The sequence below is a fragment of the Oryx dammah genome, unplaced genomic scaffold, assembly GCF_014754425.2.
Source record: "Oryx dammah isolate SB20612 unplaced genomic scaffold, SCBI_Odam_1.1 HiC_scaffold_1, whole genome shotgun sequence".
NCBI classification, from domain to species: domain Eukaryota; kingdom Metazoa; phylum Chordata; class Mammalia; order Artiodactyla; family Bovidae; genus Oryx; species Oryx dammah.
In genome coordinates this window covers 42,989,124-43,014,434 of record NW_024070185.1, presented here as the reverse complement: position 1 = coordinate 43,014,434, position 25,311 = coordinate 42,989,124, and the positions used below count along the sequence as shown (strand labels likewise).

General features: G+C 45.6%; 1 protein-coding gene across 2 annotated transcripts in view; it reads left to right on the top strand.

Annotated features, from left to right (window-relative positions):
• Nucleotides 1-25,311, top strand: part of DMRT1 (doublesex and mab-3 related transcription factor 1) — a 91,990-nt gene that overhangs the window by 24,516 nt on the left and 42,163 nt on the right. The window contains exon 3 of one of the 2 annotated variants that reach the window (XM_040247298.1): nt 11,479-11,762. In XM_040247298.1, the coding sequence (XP_040103232.1) occupies nt 11,479-11,762 (284 nt within the window). The remainder of the gene's footprint in view (nt 1-11,478; nt 11,763-25,311) is intronic. The other variant, XM_040247261.1, reaches the window with a different exon arrangement.

The window sequence follows — 25,311 nt, the reverse complement described above, 5'->3', positions numbered from 1 at the left end:
TAAATACTGCCAGTTGTTTTCCTTGAAGTGATTGGCTCACTTTTTTTCTTTTTAAAGAAAATGTCTGCCAAATACCCAAGTCTCAATAACCGTAGTTTGTCATCAGTCATTCTTCCAAGTAAATGATGTTTCATTTAAAAAAAAAAAAAAGCAGTGAGCATGGCTCTTCTTTCAAACATCTGCACAAGGCCCTTTTCCCAGGACAGCATCGTTGCAAAACAGGAGAAGCGCTTTAGAGTCCTTCCTACCTGGTCACACGACATGAAGAAGATGCCCTCAAAGGTAGAGATTTAATCAGTTTTTTCCTGCTTCATCAAGCATATTAAGCAAAATTGACCTAATAATTTAAAAGTACTTTATTTCACAGCAATGAAGAGTACAGTGACTCTCAATACAGCTTGGTGGGACTGCCTTGAATACTGCTAAGAAACCAGGGTTTTCTCCACCATTGCTTCTGCATCATCAGTGCAACTGTCAACACAGTGAAAAAGGCCAATAATAGCTTTACATTATTGTGGAAATACTTTTGACTTCATGGCTCCTTGAACAGGAGGTGTGGGCAAGGGATCTCAACTGTGTTTTTGGAGCTGCACTGTAGGTGTGAGGATGGGAACCCTTGGCACTAAAACACCCACCCCTGATGAGTTTGAGGCAGTTATCGCCTGCTGGTGCTGGCATCACCTTGGGGCTCTGATGCCTGGGGTCCCCAGCCTAGGAATGTGGCCTGGTCCTGAGGGTTTTACCCTTCCACTTGCCCTGTGTAGCCCCAGGTAAGAGCTGCTGGCTTGGAGGCAGGTTCCATTCCTGGGGCCCAGTTCTTCTTAGCAGTTGGTTAAGGTGCTGTTCCTGATGGCTTGAAACATTCTATAAGACAAGTACCTGACCGAAAACCAGGGATGATAAATTGACCTGGGTAAAATTTGGGGTTGACCGAAAGCCATGTGACATGATACCAGACATAATCTGGCTTTGTGTTTCTTCATATTTATTTAAGGGTCCAGTCTTTCCCTTCAGATTGCTGCTGAGGACCTGCAGGAGCAGGGTTGTTTTCCTTGAAGTGATATGTTTGTTTTATATACATATACAGTCTTATTTTTAAAGAAAAGTTATAAGAGCAGAGTCTGAATCCCAAATCTGAAAGAGACTGGCCTTGAGCAAACTGAAAAACTGATACCCCTCTGTTTAGCACCTTTCCTGCTGAGAAAAAGATCCTGATACGTAAAGCTCCTGCATTGTAAACTGCTGGAATGCAGTTCAGAGCAGACCTTTTCTGTGGAGACCTAAATATGTGGACACGGTCAGTCAGAAACGCTCCTGATTTAAAATTTTCTCAGTGTGAGAAATACTAAAAAGACTGGAGAAAGGGATTCCCTGTAAGATAGCTCTGAGACTGGAGACCTGGGTGGAGAGGAAACTCACTGAGCACCTTCCCACTTGCCTCCTCCACTCCCGCAGGAGCCCCCGCCGCCGCCTCCGGTGTGCCAGGCAGTGCGGACAGAGCCTCAGACTGTCGGGCCTGCAGAGACCACCTCTTTCTTGGCCATGATGTAGGCTTTCATGGCCACGAGACGTTAACACCAGAGGCGTGGCATTTCCTCCATGTCTGACTCCCCTGTAGGGCGAACTGCCTCCCAGGGCGTCCAGGGGATCCTGCAGCACCCCACAGAGGGGCGGAGGCAGGGGACGGGAGCAGGGGCCGTGATGGGAGAACTGGCAGGTGCCGGTGAGTGAGGTGGGGGCTGCTGCCGAGGACCACAGAGCCAGGCCCGCGCTCGACGTGTCCGTCAGATCTAGTTAGGACTGGATTTCAGATCCAGTTAGGACTTTTCCTTGGAGGAGAATCCGAACTCCGTTAAGTGTTCAGTTACAGAACTCTGTGCTGTTCGGGCAGCACCCTCCTTCTCATCCTGATGGGACCCTGTGCCCCGCCTCCTCTGCTCTCCAGACTGCATGCCAGATCCTTTTGGGGCCATGGCCCCGTTCTTTGCTTGGACTTCCTTGCTCTCACCTTCACTCCCTCCTCCTTTGTTTAAAAATGTCTTCTACTATGGAAACCTCTGATCTCTGAAATTCTGCCTTGCACGCTTCTCCACAGAGAGAGGAAACTCCTAGAGGATAGGGTTGGCTTTTGCTTAGATTCTGGGCCTCCCCGCCCAGCACTTTGAGAGCTCCTGCACACAGTGGATGTGCTTGTCACTCACACATCTTCTCAGTGGCCCCAGTGGCCTCGGCATGTTTCAAATGGGGCAGCTCTCCTGGAAGCAGAATCTGCCCCCACCCTTTGTATTCTCTCTCTCCCCACTCTCCTGCTTGGTGCCTTTGATCTGGTCTTGACCAACAGTCCCCTCCCCATTTGACCCGCAGATCCCTTTGCACCTTTGCATCCCACATTGACATTGATATTTCACAGGTCTTTGAACCAAGCCTGCTCCTGGCTTCAAAGAACAACTTCAGGTTCACTTTATTATGCACTGCCTCTACCCTACAAAGAGACGTGACCTTGACAGATTCCTCCAGGACCAAATGAACAAAAAAAATAATAATAATTCCTTGGGAGGGAAGTGGGCTGTGGCATCTTCCCTGTCTTGTGGACAAGAGTACCGTTAATGAGCCAGCATCGGCAGAACTTGTGCCTTGAAGGCTGGATTTCGTCTCGCCCTCCTGGCCACACAGTTGTGCTTTCCCAGAGCCTTGGTCAGTCTCTCCTGTGTGTATGTGTCTTGGAACATCCCCTATGGCAGGGCTCCGCAGCATCAAAGACTAGATCCTTTGTCTTTCAAAGCACTGGGCAGGTTGCCTCACACACACAGGTGCTCACTAAATGTACTGCTCTGAACATGAGTAGCAGGGGAAGGTGGCAGGTATGGTGATGCCCCTTGTCCACCATCACGGTCACCACTTAATGGTGTGAACAGTAGGCCCACTGCTGTCTCAGTCATCAAGCTTCTGCACCAGCTCGGCTTTAGCTCAGAAAGCCCACCCATTCCCTTGATTGGGTTGTGAGCTTTCCTTCTTGGAGTTGGATAAGTGCTCAGAGGGCCCAGGCTTCCCTTGTGGCTCAGCTGGTAAAGAATCCGCCTGCAATGCTGAAGACCAGCGTTCGATCCCTGCATTGGAAAGATACCCTGGAGAAGGGAAAGGCTACCCACTCCAGTACTCTGGCCTGGAGAATGCCGTGGACTATATATATAGTCCAAGGGGTTGCAAAGAGTCTGTCATGACTGAGTGACTTTCACTTTCAGAGGGCCCAGGCATTAGCTCACTGATTTTTCTTCCCTGTGTAGCAATGTCAGGAGCTGATTAGTTTGGACATTGGGTTGCCTTGTGGAAAAGACTGCTAAAAACAGGGAGCTGAGGACCCAGGTGGCCCAGTGGTGAACCTATCAGTACACGAGATGCAGGAGACACCGGTTTGATCCCTGGTTGGGAAGATCCTCTGGAGGAGGAAATGCCTACCCACTCCAGTATTCCTGCCTAGAAAATCTCATGGACAGAGGACCCCGGAGGGCTACAGTTAACGGGGCTGCAAAGAGTTGGACCTGAGTGAGCAGAAGGAAGCTTCGTTGTTCCAGCAAGTGGCACCCCGCTGTCTCCTCCAGATTCTATGACATGTCATCAAACAACTTTGTCTTTTCTTAAGACCTAATGTTCCTTAAAAAAAAAAAAAAAGCAACAGCTTGTTCTTCTGCTGTACCTTCCTGCCATTCAGCACATGATAGTGGCTGGCAGGTAATTTTGACATCTCAGACTGAGCAGTGCACAATTCTGCCTGGCTGGTAACTCTTAAAACCAGACGCTCAGTAGGACAAGCACCACACAAGGGATGGGATTGTAAAGAAAAATAAAACACAGTATACATAAATCCACCGCTTACATGAGATGGCTGTGAATCATAAATTTTAGTTTCCTATGTGATCTTTCATATAGAAAATGGTGGGGTATGGTTTTGTCATTGAAAAGGGAGTATGGCTCCAGATTTGAACATAAAGGACTCACAGTGCAACAACTCTGGGAATCTTGACACTAGCCAAGAGTGGGAGAAAAAGCCTTCACACACCTTAAAATGAATTACTGGTTAACTACCATTAATATGCCATGGGCCTGGAGACCAGCATATAACACTGCAGGATCGATAAGGGTATTTATCATGTGTGGGTATTGATCTTTAAGGAAGGAGTGAATCATATTTCACGCTGCATATGTTAGTGCAAAAAAAAAAAAAAGTAGCAGTGAGAATGGGAAGCCTTATCGAAGAACTGGATGTGTGGATGGTAGATAAACACAGAGTGCTGTAAATCGGAGCCCTGCAGTGAAAAGACATCAGGTATGTAGGCAGCGTGTCTGCAGTGTCTCTGTTGGCCGATTGCTGCTGGTCATTTTTCCAGAAGACATGCTTCACCAGGCCTGCTTGTTTTCCTAGCTGTAGAATCCACACCTCCTGACCTTTTTTCCTTACAGCACACATTAGGACTCTCCCAGTCATAAGTAACAACACTGAAGGCAACTGGCTTCATGCTTCTGTTTGCATCTTGGCAGAAGACATAGGGGTGGATAATTCCTATAAAGCACGGCTGGTTAGGGAAACGACCCCATTTTCTTGCAACAAGGCCATTGTGTTCTCTATTATTATGAATGTAGTTGGTAAGTCACCTTGGCCAGTTGGTATTCTGGAATAACGAAGAGGGAGATGCAGCCTAAGAGTTTTCGGTGGACTCAGACGTTTCCTTCTCAGTATACCGCTCTGGTCTTCGCAGTCAGTCTAGTGGCCGCGCAGTTTCCAGTCCCTGTCACGGTGTGTGTGTGACAGGACGAAGTCACAGCCACAGTCGGGCCCTGACACAGATCAGCGCATTCAGCTCGGGGGTATAGCGCCAACTGTTCGTGCTTACTGCTTTGTTTATTTCTTTCTGAGATTTATAAAGTAGGAGTAGCCTGTTAGGAGTTTGTACAAGGAACACCACTTTTTGAGTATATATACACATACATGTGTATACATATGTACCATTTCAAATTTTATATGCTTAGTTTATACATTTTGTGGCTTACGGATTGGAAATCTTTCGTGTTTATCATCAATTACTTGTGACGCTTAGCCTGACTCACTAGCGTGACTTTGAAGACACCTCAGTGGTGAAGGCGTGTCTCTGGTAACTCTTTGGAGAACTCTGCTGTAACCCAGGTTGGAGAGATGGCATATCCTGTTTGTATCCTTACCCTGGTTGAAGGCTGCACGTTCCTTCTTGGGCTGCAGTGAGTAAAGCATGACCACTCGGCAGTGGAGCAAGGATCTGAAAGGGGATCTGGGGGCATCGCTGGTTCCTGGGTGACAGGTTAGTAGTGTGTCAGGGTTGTTTGAAGGGAGTTCCCGCAACAGCAGACATACCAGTGTTCTTCATGTGGTTCCTTTTTCCTATTACTGCAGCTTCCTTACGCAGCCTTTTAGTTACCTCTTGAGGTCTGGAGTGTTTAAGAATCTCACCCGTTTTGGTCTATAGACCATGTACACATACATACACAGAAGACACTATTCTAGCCTAGTCTGTTCTTTTACCTCCTTGTTTTGAATTCATCCTTTGTGCTTGGACCAGATTAACTTTACTAAAACATTTTTATGTTATTCCCTTGGTCTAAAAGCGCTTCCCTTGTGGCTCTGATGGTAAAGTATCCAACTGCAACGTGGGAGACGGTAAAGTATCCAACTGCAACGTGGGAGACCTGAGTTCTCATCCCTGTGTTGGGAAGATCCCCTGGAGGAGGACATGGCAACCCACTCCTTGCAGGCAACCCATGCAAGTATTCTTGCATGGAGAATTTCATGGACAGAGGAGCCTGGCGGCCTACAGCCCATGGGGTTGCAAAGAGTCGGACACGACTGAGCGCCTAAGCACAGCTTGCTCTGAAAACTCATCGACTCCCTGGAACGTGAGGGGCAATCAGAAGCCCTTGTCTGGATTCACAGACAAGGCCTTCCACAGTTTGTCCCTAAGTAACTTTCCAGCCTCAGCACCTCTTGTCCCCTGACATGAACGCTGTGCTCCACCTACGCTTGTCTGGTCAGTGTCCCTGGAAAGGGACATGTCTTGTCCTTTTCCCCTTTCACGATCATGTTGACACTGTTTTCTCTTGATTGCCTCCCTGCCCCCACCGTCTCTGAATCACCTCCATCATTGCTGACGGTGACGTCTGCCTATACTGTCATCGTGGCCATTGGATTATTGGTTTGTAGGATTCTTGGTCTAACACATAACTTTCCCAAATAGATAACTCACTCTTAAGAAGAAATGAAACATTTTGAATATTTCTTTGTGCCTTTTGCAACACCTGGACATGGTTGTTCTGTGATAACTAATGAAAAAAATCAAATATAAGTACCAGAATACACCTTAAGGTCAAGAATAAATGATTTCTGCACTGCCTGCTCCTCTTGATAATCCAGAAGCCTGATGAGCAGTAGTATAGTTTGTCAAAGCCCCGGTGTGGGCCATGAAAGTTAGAACCGTCTGGCAGCAGTATACACAGAGCAGCTACAGCTTGTGAACCAAGCTCTGCAGCGGTTTCTGTAGCAGCCCAATTTCTCTATTCAGGGGAATTAATTTGTATGCTCTCGTCTGATAGCCAGTCAGCACTGTCACAATAATCCAATCAGGAGTCACTGTTCTTTTAGCGAAATTTATGGGGCAGTTGCAGCTTCCCAGGTGGCTCAGTGGTAAAGAATCCACCTGTCAAGCAGGACACTCGGGTTCAATCTCTGGGTTGAGAAGATCCCCTGGAGGAGGGCATGGCAACCCACGCCAGTATTCTTGCCTGGAGAATCCTATGGACAAAGGGACATGGCAGGCTGTGGGTCCATGGTGGGGTCGTAAAGAGTCAGACACGACTTGGTGACTAAACGGCGACAGTGCTGTCACAGTAATCCAGTCAGGGATCACGTTTTTTAGGGAAAATTTATGGAGCAGTTGCTTTGAATCGTGAGGCCAGTGGTTGTTGAGCTTTTGAGTGGGTCAGGACCCATTGAAAGCTTTGTTAAAACGCAGGATGCTTGGCCAGCCCTCAGAATTTCTGATTCTGTGGGGCTAGGGTGGGTCTGAGAATGTTCTTCTCTATAAGTTCCCAGGTGGTGGCTGTGCTGCTGACCCAAGGCCCACACTGAGCACTGCTGGATGAGACACATGTAGTTTCCTGTGTGTTTATTTCAGCCCTGGGAAATACCCACCTACTGGTAATGGGCACATCAAGGCTGAGAAGCATGAAGCTGTCATTTTAAGTACAGTTTTCATTTAGATCTTTAAGATACAATTTGGTGGTTCATAAAATACAGAATTCGGTAGTTCTCTTGTCCCTTGGGTGGGTGCCCTTTCCCAGTGCTTTGTAAAATGTCACTTTTTAAGAGCATTTAAACACTTTAAGTCTAAAATATTTAGGCATTTACTCTTATAAAGCTCAAGTGATTTTTATTATGTGAATATTGGTATGAATCAAAAGTTTTCCAATATATGTCTTAATTTATTCTTAAAGCTCAATATACTTTGAAAGAGGGAATAAAATATGGTAAGTGGGAAGGTGATGGCATTTTAATGAATTACTGTCGTCTATAGCAAAACAAATCCTTTCTTTGATCGGACGTAGCATTTTATTTGAGGTTTAGTCTGAAGTTTATTGAAGCCATTCTTGTTACCTTGAGGATTATTACTGACAACATTTTGTTGCTGGATAAACTGAGGCCTGATGAAAGGTCCTGACTAGGGTCATGATGTAGAAATTCTTGAACCTGTGCCCTGATCCGAGAATGCCGGTGTCTTTGGGTTTCCGTTTAATTCTTTACTTCCTATTACATTTTGTTCTCTTTATCGAGAAGCTTGGTTTTCCGTGGCAGTCCCTGAGGGTACCCAGTGGTTTTAACTCTAGAGACAGGAATGAGCATCTGAAATGCCTATGAGATTGTGTATGGATGTCCACTAATGCTTACGACTGGATGGTAGGAATGTCATTCATTTCTTTTTTTTAAGTAACCATGTAATTTATCATTTTTTGCCAAACTTGTATTGCTTTTAACAATAAAGTTTAACAGTGAAGATATGACACTGAAAACAAAAGAACTAGATACTGAAAACCGCATATTTGCCACTAAACTGTGTTTAAAATAAGAGAAAGGACTGAGGGACGTTCAGGAGGTGAGAAGAGCACGTGCCGTCCCCAGACTGGAGTAGAATAATGGGATTGGAGCTTCTCATCTCTTGGTTGGGAGGATGAGTAGGGAGGAAGGCAAGAGATGTTGTAAGATGGTGTCCCTGATGAGGCATCGCCAGGAGCGTGCGTTGGACAGACTTGGTGTCCTAGCAGAGAAGAGACTTCAGTGCTGACTGTAAAATGAGGCTGTAAAAATATATTTTGTTGTAGCTGTCTCCCGAACCTTCCAGAGACTGCACGTTTAGTCATGCCTTCCCCACGTTCAGCCAGATGACCCTTTCTGAGCACCTGCTCTGGACCACGTGTTACTAGTCTTGGGAATTTCTCTTCATGAGCTTCCCCCTGCCTGCATGTGTTCAACCCTCTCTGTGTTTTAAAAATGAAATAACATCTTATTACTCCTTGGAGCTTCTGGTCTTTTCTCTTATTTATTTTGATGCTAGGCTACTTGGAAGAAAACCTGTTCATTGATCCTTGCTGCAGATTCTTACCCCCATGTATCTGGCAGTGTGCTCAGCACAGGATGCACAGTGAGCGTGGCAGGGGGCTGCCGCTCGCTGGGTGTCCCTTCTTTCCTACCAGAGAGAAGGCTTGTCACCATATTCGCAGAGCTCACTTGCTCTTTATCTCCTGCAGGCATCTTCTCTCACTGTGCTAAAACCACGAGGCCCTAAAGGCCCAGCCGCCTGTGGCTCTTTTCCAGAACAGATTTTGCTTGATCTCTTAGCAGCGGTGGACACTGTGGCCTGCCCTGCTTGGTCCCTGTCGACTTGGTCGTCCATGCCATTATGCTCTCTCCTCTGTCCTCCAGGGTCCTGGCCTTGGTGCTCTTTTCTCCTTTTGTAACATACTCTTCCTTACACCTTCCTCCTGCTTTCCCCAGATGCAGTCCACATCTCCGGTGGTGACTCCCGAATCTCAATCTTTCCCATGGGTGCAAGTGCCAAGCTTCTCATCCTCACTCACCTCCCCATGTGTGTGCCCCGCGGCCCCGTGATGCAGCAGAACTTACGCTTGGTCTCCGCTGCCGCCTGGGTCTCCTGCCCTCCCCCTTCTTCCCCGTCTCAGTTCCTGACGCCCCTCGCTCCTGAGTTCTGATGCGTTTCCGTGCCTCCCTCCTCCGTGTCCCTGGCACAACCTTCCCCAGCTGCTGTTTGCAGACTGCTGGGTCTCTCCCTTACTACTTCAGCGGCTCCCTGCTGGCTCTCCTGCCCTGGCTTGTCTTCCCTTCACTTGTCTTGAGAACCGCTATCCAGCTGAATCCCCCCACAGTGCAGCTCTGTGCTCCTTTGCTCAAAACCCCTCAGCAGTTTGCACCACACCCTGGCGAGAGCTGAGAGAGCCATTTGGGGCTCTCCCTCGCCTATCTACAGCCCGCCTGTCACCCTGGCCCTCTCTTGCTCTTTTCTCACCCAAGTCTTCACCTCAAGGGCTGGTCCATCACTGCCAAGTCCCCCACATTTCCTGCTTCCATCCCTGTCCTTGCTGCCCTGTCTTCGGTTTTTTCTTTCTCTTGTGCTCACCCTCAGTCATGTCTGACTCAAAGACCCCATGGACTGCAGCCCACCAGGCTCCTCTGTCCATGGGATTCCCCGGGCAAGAGCACTGAATCAGGTCGCCATTTCCTCCTCCAGGGGACCTTCCCCACCCAGGGATCAAACCCATGTCTCCTGTGTCTCCTGCACTGACAGGGAATTCTCTACCACTGGGCCCCCAGGAAAGCCTGCTTTTCTCATTTTCACCTATTTTCTGCTCCTCTATTTATTTGGATGTGCCAGATAGTAGTTGTGGCACATGGAATCTTTTAATTGCGGCGTATGAAATCTTTACTTGGGGCATGCAAACTCTTAATTGTGGCATGTGGGATCTCGTTCCCTGACCAGGGATCAAACCCATGTCCCCTGCATTGGGAGTGTGAAATCTTAGCCACTGGGCCACCAGGGAAGCCCCCTGCCCCTCTTTTAAAGTGAAACTCAGGTGCAGGTTTTGTTCTCATTTAATGGCAGTCTCTATAATCCCTTTCTAGGCTGTGTGTCATCTTTCTGGCCTTTGAGATTGCATCATTGTTCACAGGTATTTCTGCATGAGGGTCCTTGTTATAGTTTGTGATCCCATTATTTATCCTAAACTGCAGACTCCACGTGGGCAGGGCGGCCTAATACCTTGTAGCCATTTCAGGCACCTGGCCAACTTCTTAGAACATTGTTTAATAAAAAGTGTTGGAGGAAAAAAAACAAAAGTTGGAGAGATGACTTAGGAGTCCATTCAGTTATTGATTGGAATTGGCAGTTTAACGTCTAGACCCTGGGCTGCAGACTTCAGCCTGTGGGTCACTTGGGCCTGTGGCCTATATTTGTGAACAAAGTTTTATTGTAATGCAAGCCCCCAGCAGCCTGTATGTCCCACAACAGAATGGCCACAAAGTCTAAAATAGACACTCACCTTTTACAGAAGTTTGTCTCCCAGGTCTATACCATTATCCAGACTTGGGAAGGATAAAGAATGATCAGTTGGAAGGAGATGAAAGAAACCAATGTTTGCTTAAACTCTTAGCCTCTTGCTTTGCCTTCGGACATACTGGTGTGGACAGACACATAGAAAAGCCATCTGCTGCTGCTAAGTCGCTTCAGTCGTGTCCGACTCTGTGAGACCCCATAGACGGCCTCCTACCAGGCTCCTGTCCCTGGGATTCTCCAGGCAAGAACACTGGAGTGGGTTGCCATTTCCTTCTCCAGTGCATGAAAGTGAAAAGTGCAGGTGAAGTTGCTCAGTGGTGTCCAACTCTTAGCGACCTCATGGACTGCAGCCCACCAGACTCCTCCGTCCATGGTATTCTCCAGGCAAGAGTACTGGAGTGGGTTGCCATTGCCTTCTCCGAGAAAAGGCATCTAGATTTTATTACTTCATTTAAAGTGAAGTACAATTAATTTTGTTGTAAGACTTGCAGATAGCCAACTCAGCTAGACTTGATCTCTAATTTCTTGACATCAGGGTAGGAAATTTCTCTGTAGAAGTTAGATGTGGTCAGGCTTTATGTAATTAAAATGACCCCGTCTGAAATATTTTTGGCGTTCTCAGTAAAAACAATCACCAGTGCCTGTCAGCTGCGCTGCCCGAGCTACTGCAGCCTTCGGAACTCTCCTGTGTTCTGGCCACAGGGCAGGCAGTGCGCTCCGGAGCCTTGCTCAGAAGCTCTGCAGATCTTGAGGAGGGAGGCCGTATGTTGGCAAGGTGTGCAGGTAGAATTTTGTGGTCCTGAGACTGATACCATGTCATTTTCTTTCTTTCTAGAGGGGCGCATGGTCATCCAGGATATTCCTGCTGTCACCAGCAGAGGGCATGTGGAGAACGCACCCGATCTCGTTTCTGACTCCACCTACTACAGCAGCTTTTACCAGCCGTCTCTGTTTCCTTACTACAACAATCTGTACAACTACCCGCAGTACTCCATGGCCTTGGCTGCTGACTCCTCTTCTGGGGACGTGGGAAATCCCCTTGGGGGCTCCCCTGTGAAGAACAGCCTCCGGAGCCTCCCAGCACCTTATGTGCCTGGTCAGACAGGAAACCAGTGGCAGGTAGGTGGTTAGCCAGAGAGTGAACTGGATGTTTGAAGCCACACACATACACATACACCCAAACCAGCACACGTGTGTGCCATTATGCAAGACGCGTGGAAAGTTTTCACTCTCCCCATAACATCATTTAACTGCAGACGTTGACTGAAAGGAATTGTAAAGAAATATGTGTACATTTGTTTGCATTTTGAAATTTTACTTTCTCATACTTCAGTGTCACTTTGTGTAAACACCCAGTGGGCCAGAATCAGTTTCGTGAGTGGCTTATGTTGAGGCCTCACCTCCTCCAGCCTTGCCCTCACTCTTTAGAGCAGCTTAGAGAATACTGGACTCAGCCTTCTGGGTGGGAGTAACCATGGTGGCGTTTGCACCCTGGAAGGGAGATGCAAAATGATCTGTTTGTTTGCATGGAAGAAAGGTGAGAGAAGAACTAAGTCACAGCTGTGCTGGGCCAACTTGAGAGCATTTTTATCTGGGATTGGAGGTCAGTCTTTTATATACTAAGTATGTGTTTCTGAAATAGTGTGCAATCAAGAGCTTTTAATATTTGAGGTAAAACAAAGCATTTTGCATTATCAGGGAGCATTTATTCTGCGCCATTCTGCTTCTCCATTTTCACCATTTCTCTCATGCCAGTTTGTCAGCGGCATATTCAAGGCCTGGAAAGCATAGCATTCCCAGGCTGGATTAGCATGTTGTGAGAATGTGCACGCATAAGCACTTAGAAGCAGCGCCTCAAAATCCCCTCCATCTGTAGAATACCAAGTGTGCGAGAATTGTTCTCATTTTGGGCGCGTTTACTGTATGTGGGCTTTCCACATTGATTCCAGCACACTGAGGTATATGTATTTGGGGAGTTTAGGGAAAATCTTTGACCTTTTTATATCCGCTTCTGAAAAATGCGCATTGACATTTTCTTCTGAACAGTTCTGTTCCATTTTGCATTTGTTGGTGTGGAGAAGTTGTCGATACTCACTTCACCTCTTCTTTGGGCTCTCACATTGGCCTTTTGGATCTGACTTCCTTGAAATAGTCACGTGTCAGCTTTAATCCTCTGGGCTACTCATTTTCATTAGTTAAGAGTTTTACTTTTAGAATCATACTTTTAAAAAGGTGTTGGAATTTACAGCTGATGTGAGTGTAAAGGAAATTCAGTGATTTATACATCTGCAGGCTGGAGTCCTGTAGGCCTTTCAAAGTGCCAGTTGGGTTTTATGATTTGGGACACGTTTTAGGTTGATTTCTGTTAGAGATACTCTTCTAAGAAAGGAGAAAGAAGTACCTTATTTGTTTAGTTGCTAAACAAATTTATTTGTTGTTAGTTGTTAAGTCGTGTCTGACTCTTTATGACACCATGGACTATAGCCCTTCAGGCTCCTCTGTCCATGGGATTCTCCAGGCAGGAATACTGGAGTGGGTTGCCACTTTCTTCTCCAGAGCGTCTTCTCCACTCCGGGATCAAACCTGCATCTCCTGCATTGTAGGCCAGTTCTTTACTGCTGAGCCACCAGCGAAGCCCCATATATGTTATAGGAAGCAATAATTAAATAGAAACACCTAGCGATAATACTTACAACCAGTGTTTAAGGGATAGGAAGTGAACAGCTCACTTTTTCAACGAGTCATTATGGCAGGGGTGTAGGGAATGGTGATCTGGGGCAGAGCCTCTGCCCACCTGGCTGTTCTGCTGTGTCAGGAGGGCACCCTGGCTCTGCTCTGTGGACAGTGCCTTGCCCATTCCTGGTGGAAGCTTCCTCAGAGGGGAGAGGGTGCAGTGGCCCTCTCCTTGTTGTAGCCATGCTTTCCTGTCTCCCTTGTGGAAGGTGTCCCACAGCTCTACCTGGAGGGCCCTGAGCTGGTCTCCCTCACTGGACCTTCCCCCTTGGTCTGACCCTGGCTCCACCTGAAGGGCCTGAAGCTTAAGCAGCATCTCCACCATCTACTGTCTTGACTCTCTCTTGCTAAGATCCGACTTCCTCCTCACTCTTCACCAGAGCGGTAGCTATGATGCTATCTTCCTTCCCTTGCTGCTTTGTGTATCAGGTGTGTTTGTGGGGAACAGTGTGAAATGTTTTCAGAACAAAGAGCTTCTTTTTGGTTCCTAGAAAACATCGATTCTAGTGGAGATTATCATAATTTTTTAAAGCCAGACTTCTTAGAAATTAGTGGGGAGGGTCCTGAATTATTTACGAAAAGAAATCATTGACTTATCATTGACTTTTCATTGTAGAGTTGAGACTTCCTATAAGTCTCCCTATAAAGTCATGCAAGTCACAAGTAATTATTGAACACCTACTCAGTGAAAAGATTATTTTTACAAAAGCTTGAGCATTCTCCAGGGCCAACATCCCAGGACTCTTCCTTGGTGATGCCCTGCACTCATGTCGAGAGCTGTTTTAATCTCTTCAGGTCTGCCTCCAGCCTCTGGAGATTTGTGGCCCAATCACGGGTTCCTGTCTTGTTGTGAAACAGGAATAACATTTGTGACACTGGAACAAACTCAGGATGAATGGCTGGTTCCACTGACCAGCAGCTCAATTTCACTTCTGCATTTAATTGCCTGCGAAAGCTGTTTATTGCCTGGTGCACTCCTCCACGGCAACATTACCTTTTAAATAAACATGTTGTACCAGGTTGACAAGGGAGAGGTGCATATCACGGGAGCAGAAATAAATATGGGAGGACTCTGAGCTGTATCTGGGCTCTCCTTGCAGTCCCCATGGCCGGCGCCCCCTGGATTAGCTTTTCAGAAGCTTGTACCACCAGAGGTGGAGACTCCGGTCCCAGGAACAGGTGGGGCGTGGTCACTTGGCAGCAGAGGTGGCTCCTTCCTTCCGGTGGCTCAGTCTTAAGGTGCGGTCATCTGTTTATGATCATTCACCTCACTGGAATGCATTCGATTATGAAACAGTGATGTCTTGAGGTCCTGCTCTTTGCCAGGGATCTACCGCTGAACCAAACGGACAAAATGTCGAAAAGTAGGTCTTGGGGAGAGGCTGTTATCACCTGGTGTATGAGAATGGGGAATCATCTGTGTAGCCCTGAGTTGGGAACAGACACAGGCAGGCAGGGAATCAATGGGCCGGCTAGGCCTTGGTGCACAGAGAAAGGCGCCCCCCTGTGGGCTTTACTGGGATGGCCCTTCAGCACTTGCCTGCTGTGGCGGGAGGACCCGCAGGGCACTTGGAAGAGGCGCCTTTTTTGACGGCTGCCTGCCTGCTGTGTTCTGCATCCTGTACCCAGCAGCCTGCTGGGGCCCTGGTTTTCACACTGCCTCCTCTTTTTATTAGTGTGGTTCAACATCAGAACAGCCTCAGCTCACAGAATGCTTCTGGAGCGTGTGCACTGTGGGCACAGTCGCAGCGCCTCCACTTCTGTGCCCTCGGGGTCCCCTAAGAGGGCCAGAGGTGGGGGTGAGGGATAGCCAGCCAAGGCTTACACCTGGCTCCCGCTCCCAGGGAGACAAGTGTAATTAACCGTTAATTAAGCCATTGATTTTTGAAATTTCTAAACTTACAAGAACAGTATATCAAGGAGAAGGTAGTAGAATGCAAAATCCACTTCAGTTGTGAAGATGAAATAGGAGAATTCAGATCAGTTGTGTGCCCTCCTCAGCCCTGTAGGTTGCACTATCAGGCCCCCGGGATAGTGTGCATCTGGTCGCATCAGACTCCTGGTTGACTGGCTGAGAAAGAGGAAGAGGCTCCCTGAGGAACACAGCCCCAGTCCCGGGCCTTCTTTCTCTGGGTGAGGCGCTCTCTCTGCAGACACTCCTGTGATCCACTGGGCTTCCACTCCAGTCCCGTCACCCACTTCCCTGGCTTCTCTTTTTAGAGCGAAGTGGGATTTGGCCGCTATTTGGTGAGCAGACACTGACAGTCCTTTAAAAACAGTTTTCAAGCACACAGAAGCGGAATCAGTAGGACCACTTTGAGTTTAAAACATGTAATTTCTTTCCTCAGGAAAAGGGAATTAGATGTGGTGTTTGCCTTGGGCTATTAGAGCTAACCACCCTAATTTGATTTTTAGAGGGGCATTACAGAGACATACATTTCTGTTGCTACTCTGCTGATGTGGTGTATTTATTTTGTATCAGGCCACTTGTGTGAGCTCTGTAATTCTGATAATTTTATAGGTGCTTATTTTAGGATTTCCAGATTATAGTCATTTCATAGAAAAATATTGATACTGACATTTTTCTTCCCCGTAAATACCTCCAGATGCAGTTTATGTTCTTAGTGCATTATTCAGTTTAGATACCAATGGTGGACAATAGGTGCCAGCTTGTTCTTTATTTTCCTGGAAATGCATTTTGTGATTCACTGTCTTGAATGCAGGCTGTTGCTAGTGCTGGTTTACAAAGAAATGAGGAAAACTGAGACAAGGGGATTTCTCTAACACCTAAATTATTCAATTGTTTTTATTGAGACCTTCCCCTTCCAACTTCTTTTTTAATGTTATGAGGATTCCTTTTTTTTTTTTTTTTTTTTCCTTTCTGTAAATGCCCTTCCTCAGCAATATAAGAAGCCGGAGGCTCTTCCCCATCTTTCCCACCTTTGTTTTAAAATGTTGTACTGGTCTGAAGTCCAGAGAGAGTCTGGAAGCCACGTACCAGCGTCGTGTCACCACGACAGCAGCAGAGCTCTTCAGGGTCTTCCGTATGCCGGCTCTGGCAGTTGTCTCAACCTCCTTCCAGATCTTTTCCTATCTCTTCATCTCGGCCCTGTGAATGCCCTTATGTTAGTCCAGCATTGTTGTGAGACTCTCTCACATACACCTCAAGTAGATCCTGCTTTCTGGGACACGGGGCTTGGGCTTCCTAGTTCAGAAGACCAGCCATGGAGAACCTTCTGTTTGAACTTAAAAGTCATTTTGGACCCCTGGAAGTTTAAAGCCAGTGAAGTAAAGATGTCAGGCTTCCCCAGGTTTGGGTCACATTGCCTCTACTATGAACTTTCCCTTAAATGGACTGTCTGGTCTTGGCCCCGTTTGTTACTTTCTCTTCTGAAACAATTCCTCACTGGATTGTTCTCATTCAGGGAGAAACAGTGAGCCCAGTTTTCTTGGACCTTTACGTCAGACTCCTACTCCTCCTGTCAGTCAGGCACGTGTGGGGCAGCAGTAGGCCTGTGCGTCTGGAAGCAGTCCTCTCTTTCTGTTTCTAAACCACCTTCTCACTGACTGTTTTCACAGAGGAATTGCTGTGCTCTCTCATTCTAGATAGGAGCAAACCGTGATTGTGACAGGCACCACCGGGCCTCCATCGCACTTTTCCTGAAAGCAGTGGTGGTTCTCTCACACAGGTTGTGAAAGTTGAACGACGTGCTTCGCTTTTGCTCCTGCAGGAGGGCCAGTGTTGTAAGAACTGATGCCGGTGGTGACGGTATTTCTGCTGGCTCCTGGTCTGGAACCAAAGCTGAGGGGAGGGGTGGTGGGTATTTTAGAAGCTGAGCTCATTCATGGTGAGAGATGGGTCTGCGAAATTTTCCTTCACTGCAGCGCAGCATCAGGAGAGTCATTTCACAGAGTGTTTGATTAAAAACATCTGGATTACTGAGGAAAATGGAACTGGCCTCTGCAAACCGCAGGCACTTTTCCAAGGCTGCTCTGAGTCAGAGAGGATCTCGGGGAGGGGCTGGGCCCCGTCCATGCTACGGGATTGTCTCTCAGCATGGCTGAGGCGGTCCAGTAGCATCCTAGGAAATCCAGATGGAGGGTGACCTCGGATTCTTAGGAACCTTTGGGAGATCCCAGTAAATCCTGGGCTGTCCTGCAGGTTCACTTCCATTCTGACATGAGTCCAGTTTAATCTGAACTGAGTTGGGAAACCCTGGAAAGGGCTCATCTACTCCAGGGACTCCTCCACAGTTTACTAGAGGCAGAAAGAAAGACATTATCTGTCTGTTATGAGATTGTGTCTGATCTCTGAAACAACAGCATTGGGTTAGTAAATAATACAGTCATTTGGGAATTTTGTAATCTGTTTGAAAATTAGATAATTAGATCACAGTTTTTAAAAAGCTTTCAGATTTGATTTAGTTGAGCTCGTGGCCAAAACCTCGTCTATTTACATTTGCCATTTAGCTTAGTTTTTTCCTAAGTAGATGTCAACAAGATATAAAATTAGTTGCTTTTCAGAAAGTTTTAAGTATGAGTGAGTCTCCTATTTCTTGGGAGTCCATATTTCTGTGTCCTGGTAAGTGGCCCTCAGTTGGATAAAGACCAAAACAAGGGAATGCATAACAGAAGCTGATTCGCCCTATTTTTTGGAGCTATATTAGGAATATAGTAGCAGAAAAACAAAAAGAATGCAGTCATGAGAAATCTCCATCCTGTTTCAGAGCATGTGTAAGGAACTCCTCTGTGTGTTAATCGTTAATTCGTTGAGTGCCGGCTCCATGCCTAGCCCTGTGCTGCACTGTCCCTCCCAGTGCCATCGCACCGTGGGTAGATGCGAGAAAGGACACACGCAGTTCTCTGATCGCTGTTGTGGTCAGAGTCTGGAGATTCCCAGGGCCCTTGCTGCCTTGTGGAAAGGTGGGTTCTGTGCGGTGCTGTGCCCATGCATAGGGCGAGGCGGGGTGAGGACAAGTATTTTATCACTGCTCTTGTTTAGAATTGCCCCTGCTTGATGATAATTAGAAGCAGGCTGACTTAGTTATATTGTTGTAAAAAGTGCTGTACGGAGAGTGTACCCCCTTACGGCCTGTACCCAGGACAGATTGCTCTCAGCACCCCCTCCTTGGGAGACCCTGATCCTGAGGCATTTCCTTGAGATGCCCAACCTCCTGGGAGCAGGGTTCATAGAAAGACCAAGGAACAGAGGAAAAGGGATTGGGAGCAGGGTTCATAGAAAGACCAAGGAACAGAGGAAAAGGGATTATCTCTTCATTTTATGTTTTCATTTTTCTTCCTTTTTTCATCACAGTTCTTTTCAAAATACTCTTTTTGGAACCCTGGTTTGCCTGGCTGGGTGCACATGTGCCCTCATATCTCTGCCCTCCTCATGGGCAGCGCATGGTTGGTTTTCCTGGTATGAAACCATGAGGGGTTATATTACATCTTATGATGTAAGCTATTATAAGATATAACATCTTATATAATGTTTTCAGAGACTTGACATGCTAGATTATAGGAGAGTCCCAGTACTGACAGTATTAACCACATCTAAATCTCTCTCTCTCTCACATACACTCTAGTCACTGTGTCACTGGGTCACTTTGAGGTGGGCTCCCATCGTGGGTCTGGTGTGGGAAGCACCTTTCCGTGCCCCTGACCCACCATGAACTGGGTGTGGTGCCATCAGCGGTCACCAGCCTGTGTTCCAGTTTTTGATGCCAGTTCGAGTAAAGGACAGGCGCACAGGTGCTCACACTTGGAAGGTGGCCCCAGACAGGCTCACCTTGCCCGACAAGCAGTCTGTCATGTTCGGTGCTCATAAGATGCCCTTCACACTGCTGATTTATGCTAAAAGTATCCTAATGTTTCTGACAGCTCATGTGTGACGTGAGTATAATCCATATTTCTTGGAGCAGCTAATCCAAGTGGCTTATTTCCCGATACTGCTGATAGGGCTATATCTCTTGGTGTCGCCGCCATTGAAATTCTGATGGTAACATATTGTTTGTGGGTCACTAGTTTTGTCTAAAACAGTAGGTTGGAACAGAGTAGCAAAGGTTAATTAAATTTGTCCATCAAGATGGGGACAGAAATGGATGTCTCTGATACTTCTGGTTCTAAAATCAAAGTTCCCGAATGTTGTGGTTACAGGCATTTTTTCTTCTCATTTTCAGACTGACTCCCTCCCAAAATGTTTCATATTTGATCTTGGAGCGGTGAAAACAGGAAGAGTTATTAAAAACCAAGGGCAGCGAGTAGGCCTTTATAATAGGCAGATTATATATTATATTATAGGCCTATTATATATTATAATTACATATTATATATGTTCAGTTCAGTTGCTCAGTCATGTCTGACTCTTTGCAACCCCATGAATTGCAGCATGCCATAAATATAATTATAATTACATATTATATAATAAGTATATTAAATATATATTTCATAGGTGTTTGAAATTTAATGTATTTATATAATTGTATATTATATATATTTAACTTAAATATATTTAAGTATATAATATGATTATATATTGTAGTAGGCCTTTGTTTAGAAAGGGAAAGGTGGTCTAGTTTAGCAGAGACGCTTTCGAGGCCGACTTGCCTTGCATGCTGCCTTCTCTTCCTAATCCCTTTGTGAGTGGAACCAGGTTTGATGATGTCTCTGAGCAGTTTCTTCCTGCGTTCATGATGATTACATTATGAGGACTCAAGTGTCTGGTTTCCATCCCACCCCATCCCCCCAGCTGTGAGATATGGCCAGATATGGCCAGTTACATTTCTCAGGAAGGTTTCATTAAGGATGTCACCATTCCTAAGCCCCTCCACCTGTCTACAGAGGCGTATGTAATGCTCTGAGAGTCTTGCATGTTAGAGAAAGTGGAGAGTGCTGTGTCTGGATAGTTATTAACAGAAATTTAAAAACACAAACCAGCTCTTCCACTGAAGCTGTTTCCTGTTGGCTTTTATGTGAACGATTTCTGCCTGGCTCTGTATGACTTTGGTTGGAAAGTCAGGGTTTGTGGTTTTCGATTTGTGAATGAGACAAATACAGGTTTTCTAGCTAGAAAATCCTGTGTAAGTTTGTGGTTTAGGAAAAATGAGGAAAGCGCTGGGCTGGTCCCAGAGGCTGGTTCCAAATGAACCCCCCTTCTCTTTTGTTAACCCTGGAAATGCATAAAACCCTTCAAGTTTCCAGGAAAAGGAACCCTTTCCAGAGTTTTGTTTTTTCTTACTATGTACCTGTTTTTAAAGGTCCTTATTTCCCTTCACCTAATTCTTACACCAGTGTCTTTCAGACATTTTAGACCAAGATCCACAGTAAGAAATGTTTTATCTTGTGATCCAGTATATATTGGTACCTACATACAAACACAAAATTAAAATTTCATAAAATAGCTCTTTCCATATTGTATGCAGTGAATTTTCACATTTCTGTTTAACTTTGTTTTATTTCATTTCTTTTCATACTGTTTTTAAAAATATGTATTTGCTGATGGCAGCAGCTGAATTATTTGGGGCCCATAGCGCTAGTGGTAAAGAACCTGTCTGCCAATGCAGGAAACACAAGAGAGGCGGGTTTGATCCTTTGGTCAGGACTATCCCCTGGAGGAGGGCATGGCTACCCACTCCAGTATTCTTGCCTGGAGAAGCCCATGGACAGTGGGCTACAGGTGGGCTATGGTCCATGGGTTGCAAAGAGTCAGACACGCGGAGCAACTAAGCACGCACGCACAGAGGGTCACTGTGTAAGGGAGTAAACGGCTGTCTATACTGCTGATGCTGATGGGAAAACAGCCAACTGAGCAACACAGGTTTTAGCAAATTAACTTGGACTTTTGTAAATGTGGGGATATTTGCATCTTTTCTTTTTTTACTAAGGACAGTCAAAATGGACTGCTAATAAATTCAGTTGTAATCTGGTTTCATATACAGTTCCCATCTTCTAAAGTTTATAAAATGATGTGAATTCCTATTCTATGTCTTCTCCAGAGTTTGTTTTTCCCATGGTTCATCTTATGGTGTTTTTATGTTTTAAAATCTCTGTTACTAGTCCTGCCTGGAATTTAACTGCTTTTCTTCTGTCATTTCTGAAGAGCTCGCCCACATAAGTTTTGTTTTGTTTAGCAGGTGTCATAGCTTTAGCATGTGCTTTAGCAAGTTTGAAACTTTGGGAAACATGGGGGTTACAATTTTCAACACCTTAGATTTATCATTTCTTAAATTATTTGCCCTTCCTATTATATTCCATATACATGCTTTCCCCCTCCCATCTCCTCTAAGGAGGAAGAGCATCTCTTCCATTTCTGGACAACCATTCTTACGTTCTCCAATATCTAAGTGCTGACCCTCAAACACAGCTCCTTCCCCCATTGAAGGAGTGCCCGGGGCGAGGGGCCGAGTCCTCACAGGCCAGTCTGCCTGTTCCCTTTTCTCTTCCTGGCTTTAGGGAGGGAAGTGGCAGGCACTCCACAATGTAGAACCTTAGAGAAAGTGAGGTGGGCCCTGCAGAGGAGGTTAACTCCTAATAAAGTCAGGAGAGAGAACTAACCTCCAGGGAAGCAAGAAGGGAGGAACAGAGTGTAGCTGTGGGGAGTCTGCTTGTGGCGCTGACTCAGCATTGGGCTGGTTGATATTTCAGTAATCTCTGAACTGTGTGTATAACAGCAATCATATAAAGATAACTCCTTCCAGATATGATGTGTGGGGTCTGAGAGGATAAATCAGGTGCCTATTTAAGAAGGTGGATGGGCAGTTGCCTCCAGGGGAAGCACCTGGCCTAGATAAGGTCCCTGGACTAGGAAGACACTCAGTGTGTGATCAGGCATCCCATTCAAATAGTTTGAAAAGAAGCTTCTGTTAAAACTAAAGGAATCCAGGCTTCCATGGTGGCTTAGTGGTATAGAATCCACCTGCAATTGTAGGAGACACAGGTTCAGTCTCTGATCCGGGAAGGCCTCACATGCCATGCACCTAAGCGCGTGTACCACAGCTACTGAGCCTGCGCTCTAGAGCCCACAGGCTGCAGCTGCTGAGCCCGCATGCTGCAGCTTGAGGCTGCACACGCTGGAACCTGTGCTCTGTAACGAGAGAAGCCACCGCAATGGGAAGCCGTGCACCGTAACAAAGAGTAGCCCCAGTAGCTGCGCCTAGAGAAAAGCCCTCTCAGCAGTGAAGACTCAACACAGCCCAAAATAAATACAATTATTATTTAAAAGAAAATCAAGAAATCCTTTACTGGGGGCAAAAGTCAGCCCTAACCTCCACTCTTAACTTCACCAGGCCTATAATTCCAGCATGTGAAGCTTTCTTTTGTAGAAATTTTTCTATTCTTAAAACCAAAGGTTTTGCAATTAGGATTATTCGTTTTATTTATGAATGACTGAAATATTTAATATATCACATTAAATGGAAAAAGATGATCACATACAATTAAAATATTATATAAACACTTTGAGACTATTAACATAAAGTACTAAAGCAAATACAGTCATATCTGTGCATCTTAAAATTACAGAGCTGGGGTCTTAGCTTTGTATGCTATAACAACCCTATTTTCTTTTCTTTTTAATTTATCTATTTATTTTAATTACTTCACAATATTGTGGTGGTTTTTGTCATACACTGACATGAATCATCCATGGCTGTACATGTGTCCCACCGTCCTGAACCCCGCCTCCTTGGAATTAGGATTATTAACCTATACAGTCACTCTTCTTACGAAGACCATTCCCTTTCTTCACCAACTCTAATTCTGTGCAGCTCAGCCCTGCTTGATATAAACTAGACCAGTACTTGGTCTTGAGGAATCTCTTTTAGTTGGTCCCTGGATGGAGTGTTTGGTTCAGTGTGAGACCAGACTCTTCCTATTTGAAGTGTTAATAGACCACCAGTGAGTAGTATTTAGGATTTTTTTTTTTTAAAGGAAATGGGGTCTAACATTTTTACATTCTGTTGGAATTTTATTGTTATTATTTAGAAAAAGGGTGACTGAAGTATATAAGAAGGAAACCTATGCTTCTGATTTACTGCACTGTATGTTCTCAACAGTTTAATAAAATAAAACTAAGCTCTTAGGTTTTCCTCCGGGGTTAATACTAATACCATGCACATTCTCTGCCAGCCCAGCTCCTATCTGTAGGTCATACTCTGGTTCAGAGACCTGGGGTGGGTAATAAGATTATAAAACATGCCTGTTCCTTGCCAGCTGCCACATGCTAATAATAATAGTAGCCATAATTCGCTGGAATCCAGGACTTTTAGGTTTTACTTGGTTAATTTGTTTAAAGGAATAAAAAAATAAAATCTTGAGGAGAAACAAGGGAGCATTGCATAAACGAAAGAAAAACTGCATCCTTTCAGCAGAGCTGAACAGGACCTTTCGTTTGTGAGCACCTGTGTCCTTCAGAAGAACTTTGCTGTTTTAGCTGGAGGTGAGGAGCTGAGCACAAGGGGGTAGTGTTAGGTTAGTTTAAAGCAGGTTTTCTCAAGCTTGGTGGTATCAAAACTGTGGACAGTTCTGTGTTGTGAGGCTGCCCTGTGCACGGGAGGACGGTCTCTGCTCACTAGAGGCCAGTAGCAACACTCCCCGCAGTGTGACAATTAAAAGTGTCTCCAGAAGTTGCTAAATGTCCCCAGGGGACACGTTGCCCCCCACTGAGTACTGCTAGTTTAAAGTAAAACAGGGTGTTTCAGAGGTTTCCTTATTTACCCGTTTTTCTCTCACCTAGAGTTGCAGACTGTGATTTTTTTTCTTTTTAAGGAATAAGAAGGAAGCAAGAAGTGATCTTGAGTTTTAAATCTCATCTTTCCATGCTGTTTTCTGGACTTCCTAGGTGAATCACGACTCAATTCTAACTTCATGTTGCAGAGGTTTACATGTGTAGTTAGAAATGCATCGAGCCAGCTCTCTTGCTTATGTCCAGGTTGTCACATGGATGGTTATTTGTAGATTATTCCTCTAGGAGCAGGTGAAGTGACTGGGGACCTCAGTAAGTTCACATTTTAATAACCTCAGGTGGAGTCTGACCCTTTGTATCTTTTCTGTCTTTTACAGCTCATTTTTTTGGGAATTCACTGGAGAAATCAAAAGTCTTGAGTTCAAAACCTATTTCTAAATAATCCTTGTTACTTGATGCTTTCTTTTTTATTTTTTTACATTAAGTTATTTTTAATTGGAAGATAATTGCTTTGCAATATTGTACTGGCTTCTGCCATTCAACATCATGAATCAGCCCTAAGTATACACATGTTCACTCCCTCTTGAACCTCCCTTACCCCATCCCACCCCTCTAGGTTGCCACCGAGTACTGAGTTGAGCTCCCTATGTTATACAGCAGCTTCCCAATGGCTGTGTGTTTTACATATGGTAATATATATGATGCTTTCTGAAAACATAGAAAAGGAATTAAGGAAAAGCAAACATCTGAATGGATTTTGAAATTCTGTTTGTTTCAAGATTTAGTTGAAGGAAAAAAAATCCATGGTTTACCTGAATCTCTTTTCAAATATTATACACATTGGGATTGGCAGCAGTTGGTCAGTCTGTCAGACTTAACCTTTTGTATTTTTTACTTGATACTGGGGATTTCATACTTCTCTGGGTGTGGGAAATATGTAAGTAATTCTAGAACACAGGTGTCACAGTGGATTTACCTGGAGAGCTTTGAAAAAACCCAGGGCCCAGGCCACATCCCAGACCATTGAAATCTGATGCTCAAGGGGTGGAACCAAGGCTTAGATGCTGGGTCTTCAGCCTCCCTGAATTCTATCTAGTGGGAGTGAGGTTGAGGACTAGGGTGCATTTTTATAAATAAAGTTTTACTGGAACATAGCCACGCCCATTAATTTACTGATTTTCTAGAGACCCCGTGGCTTGCAAAGCCTGAAGATATTTAGTCTTTGGCTGTTTACCAGAAAACACTTGCTGACTC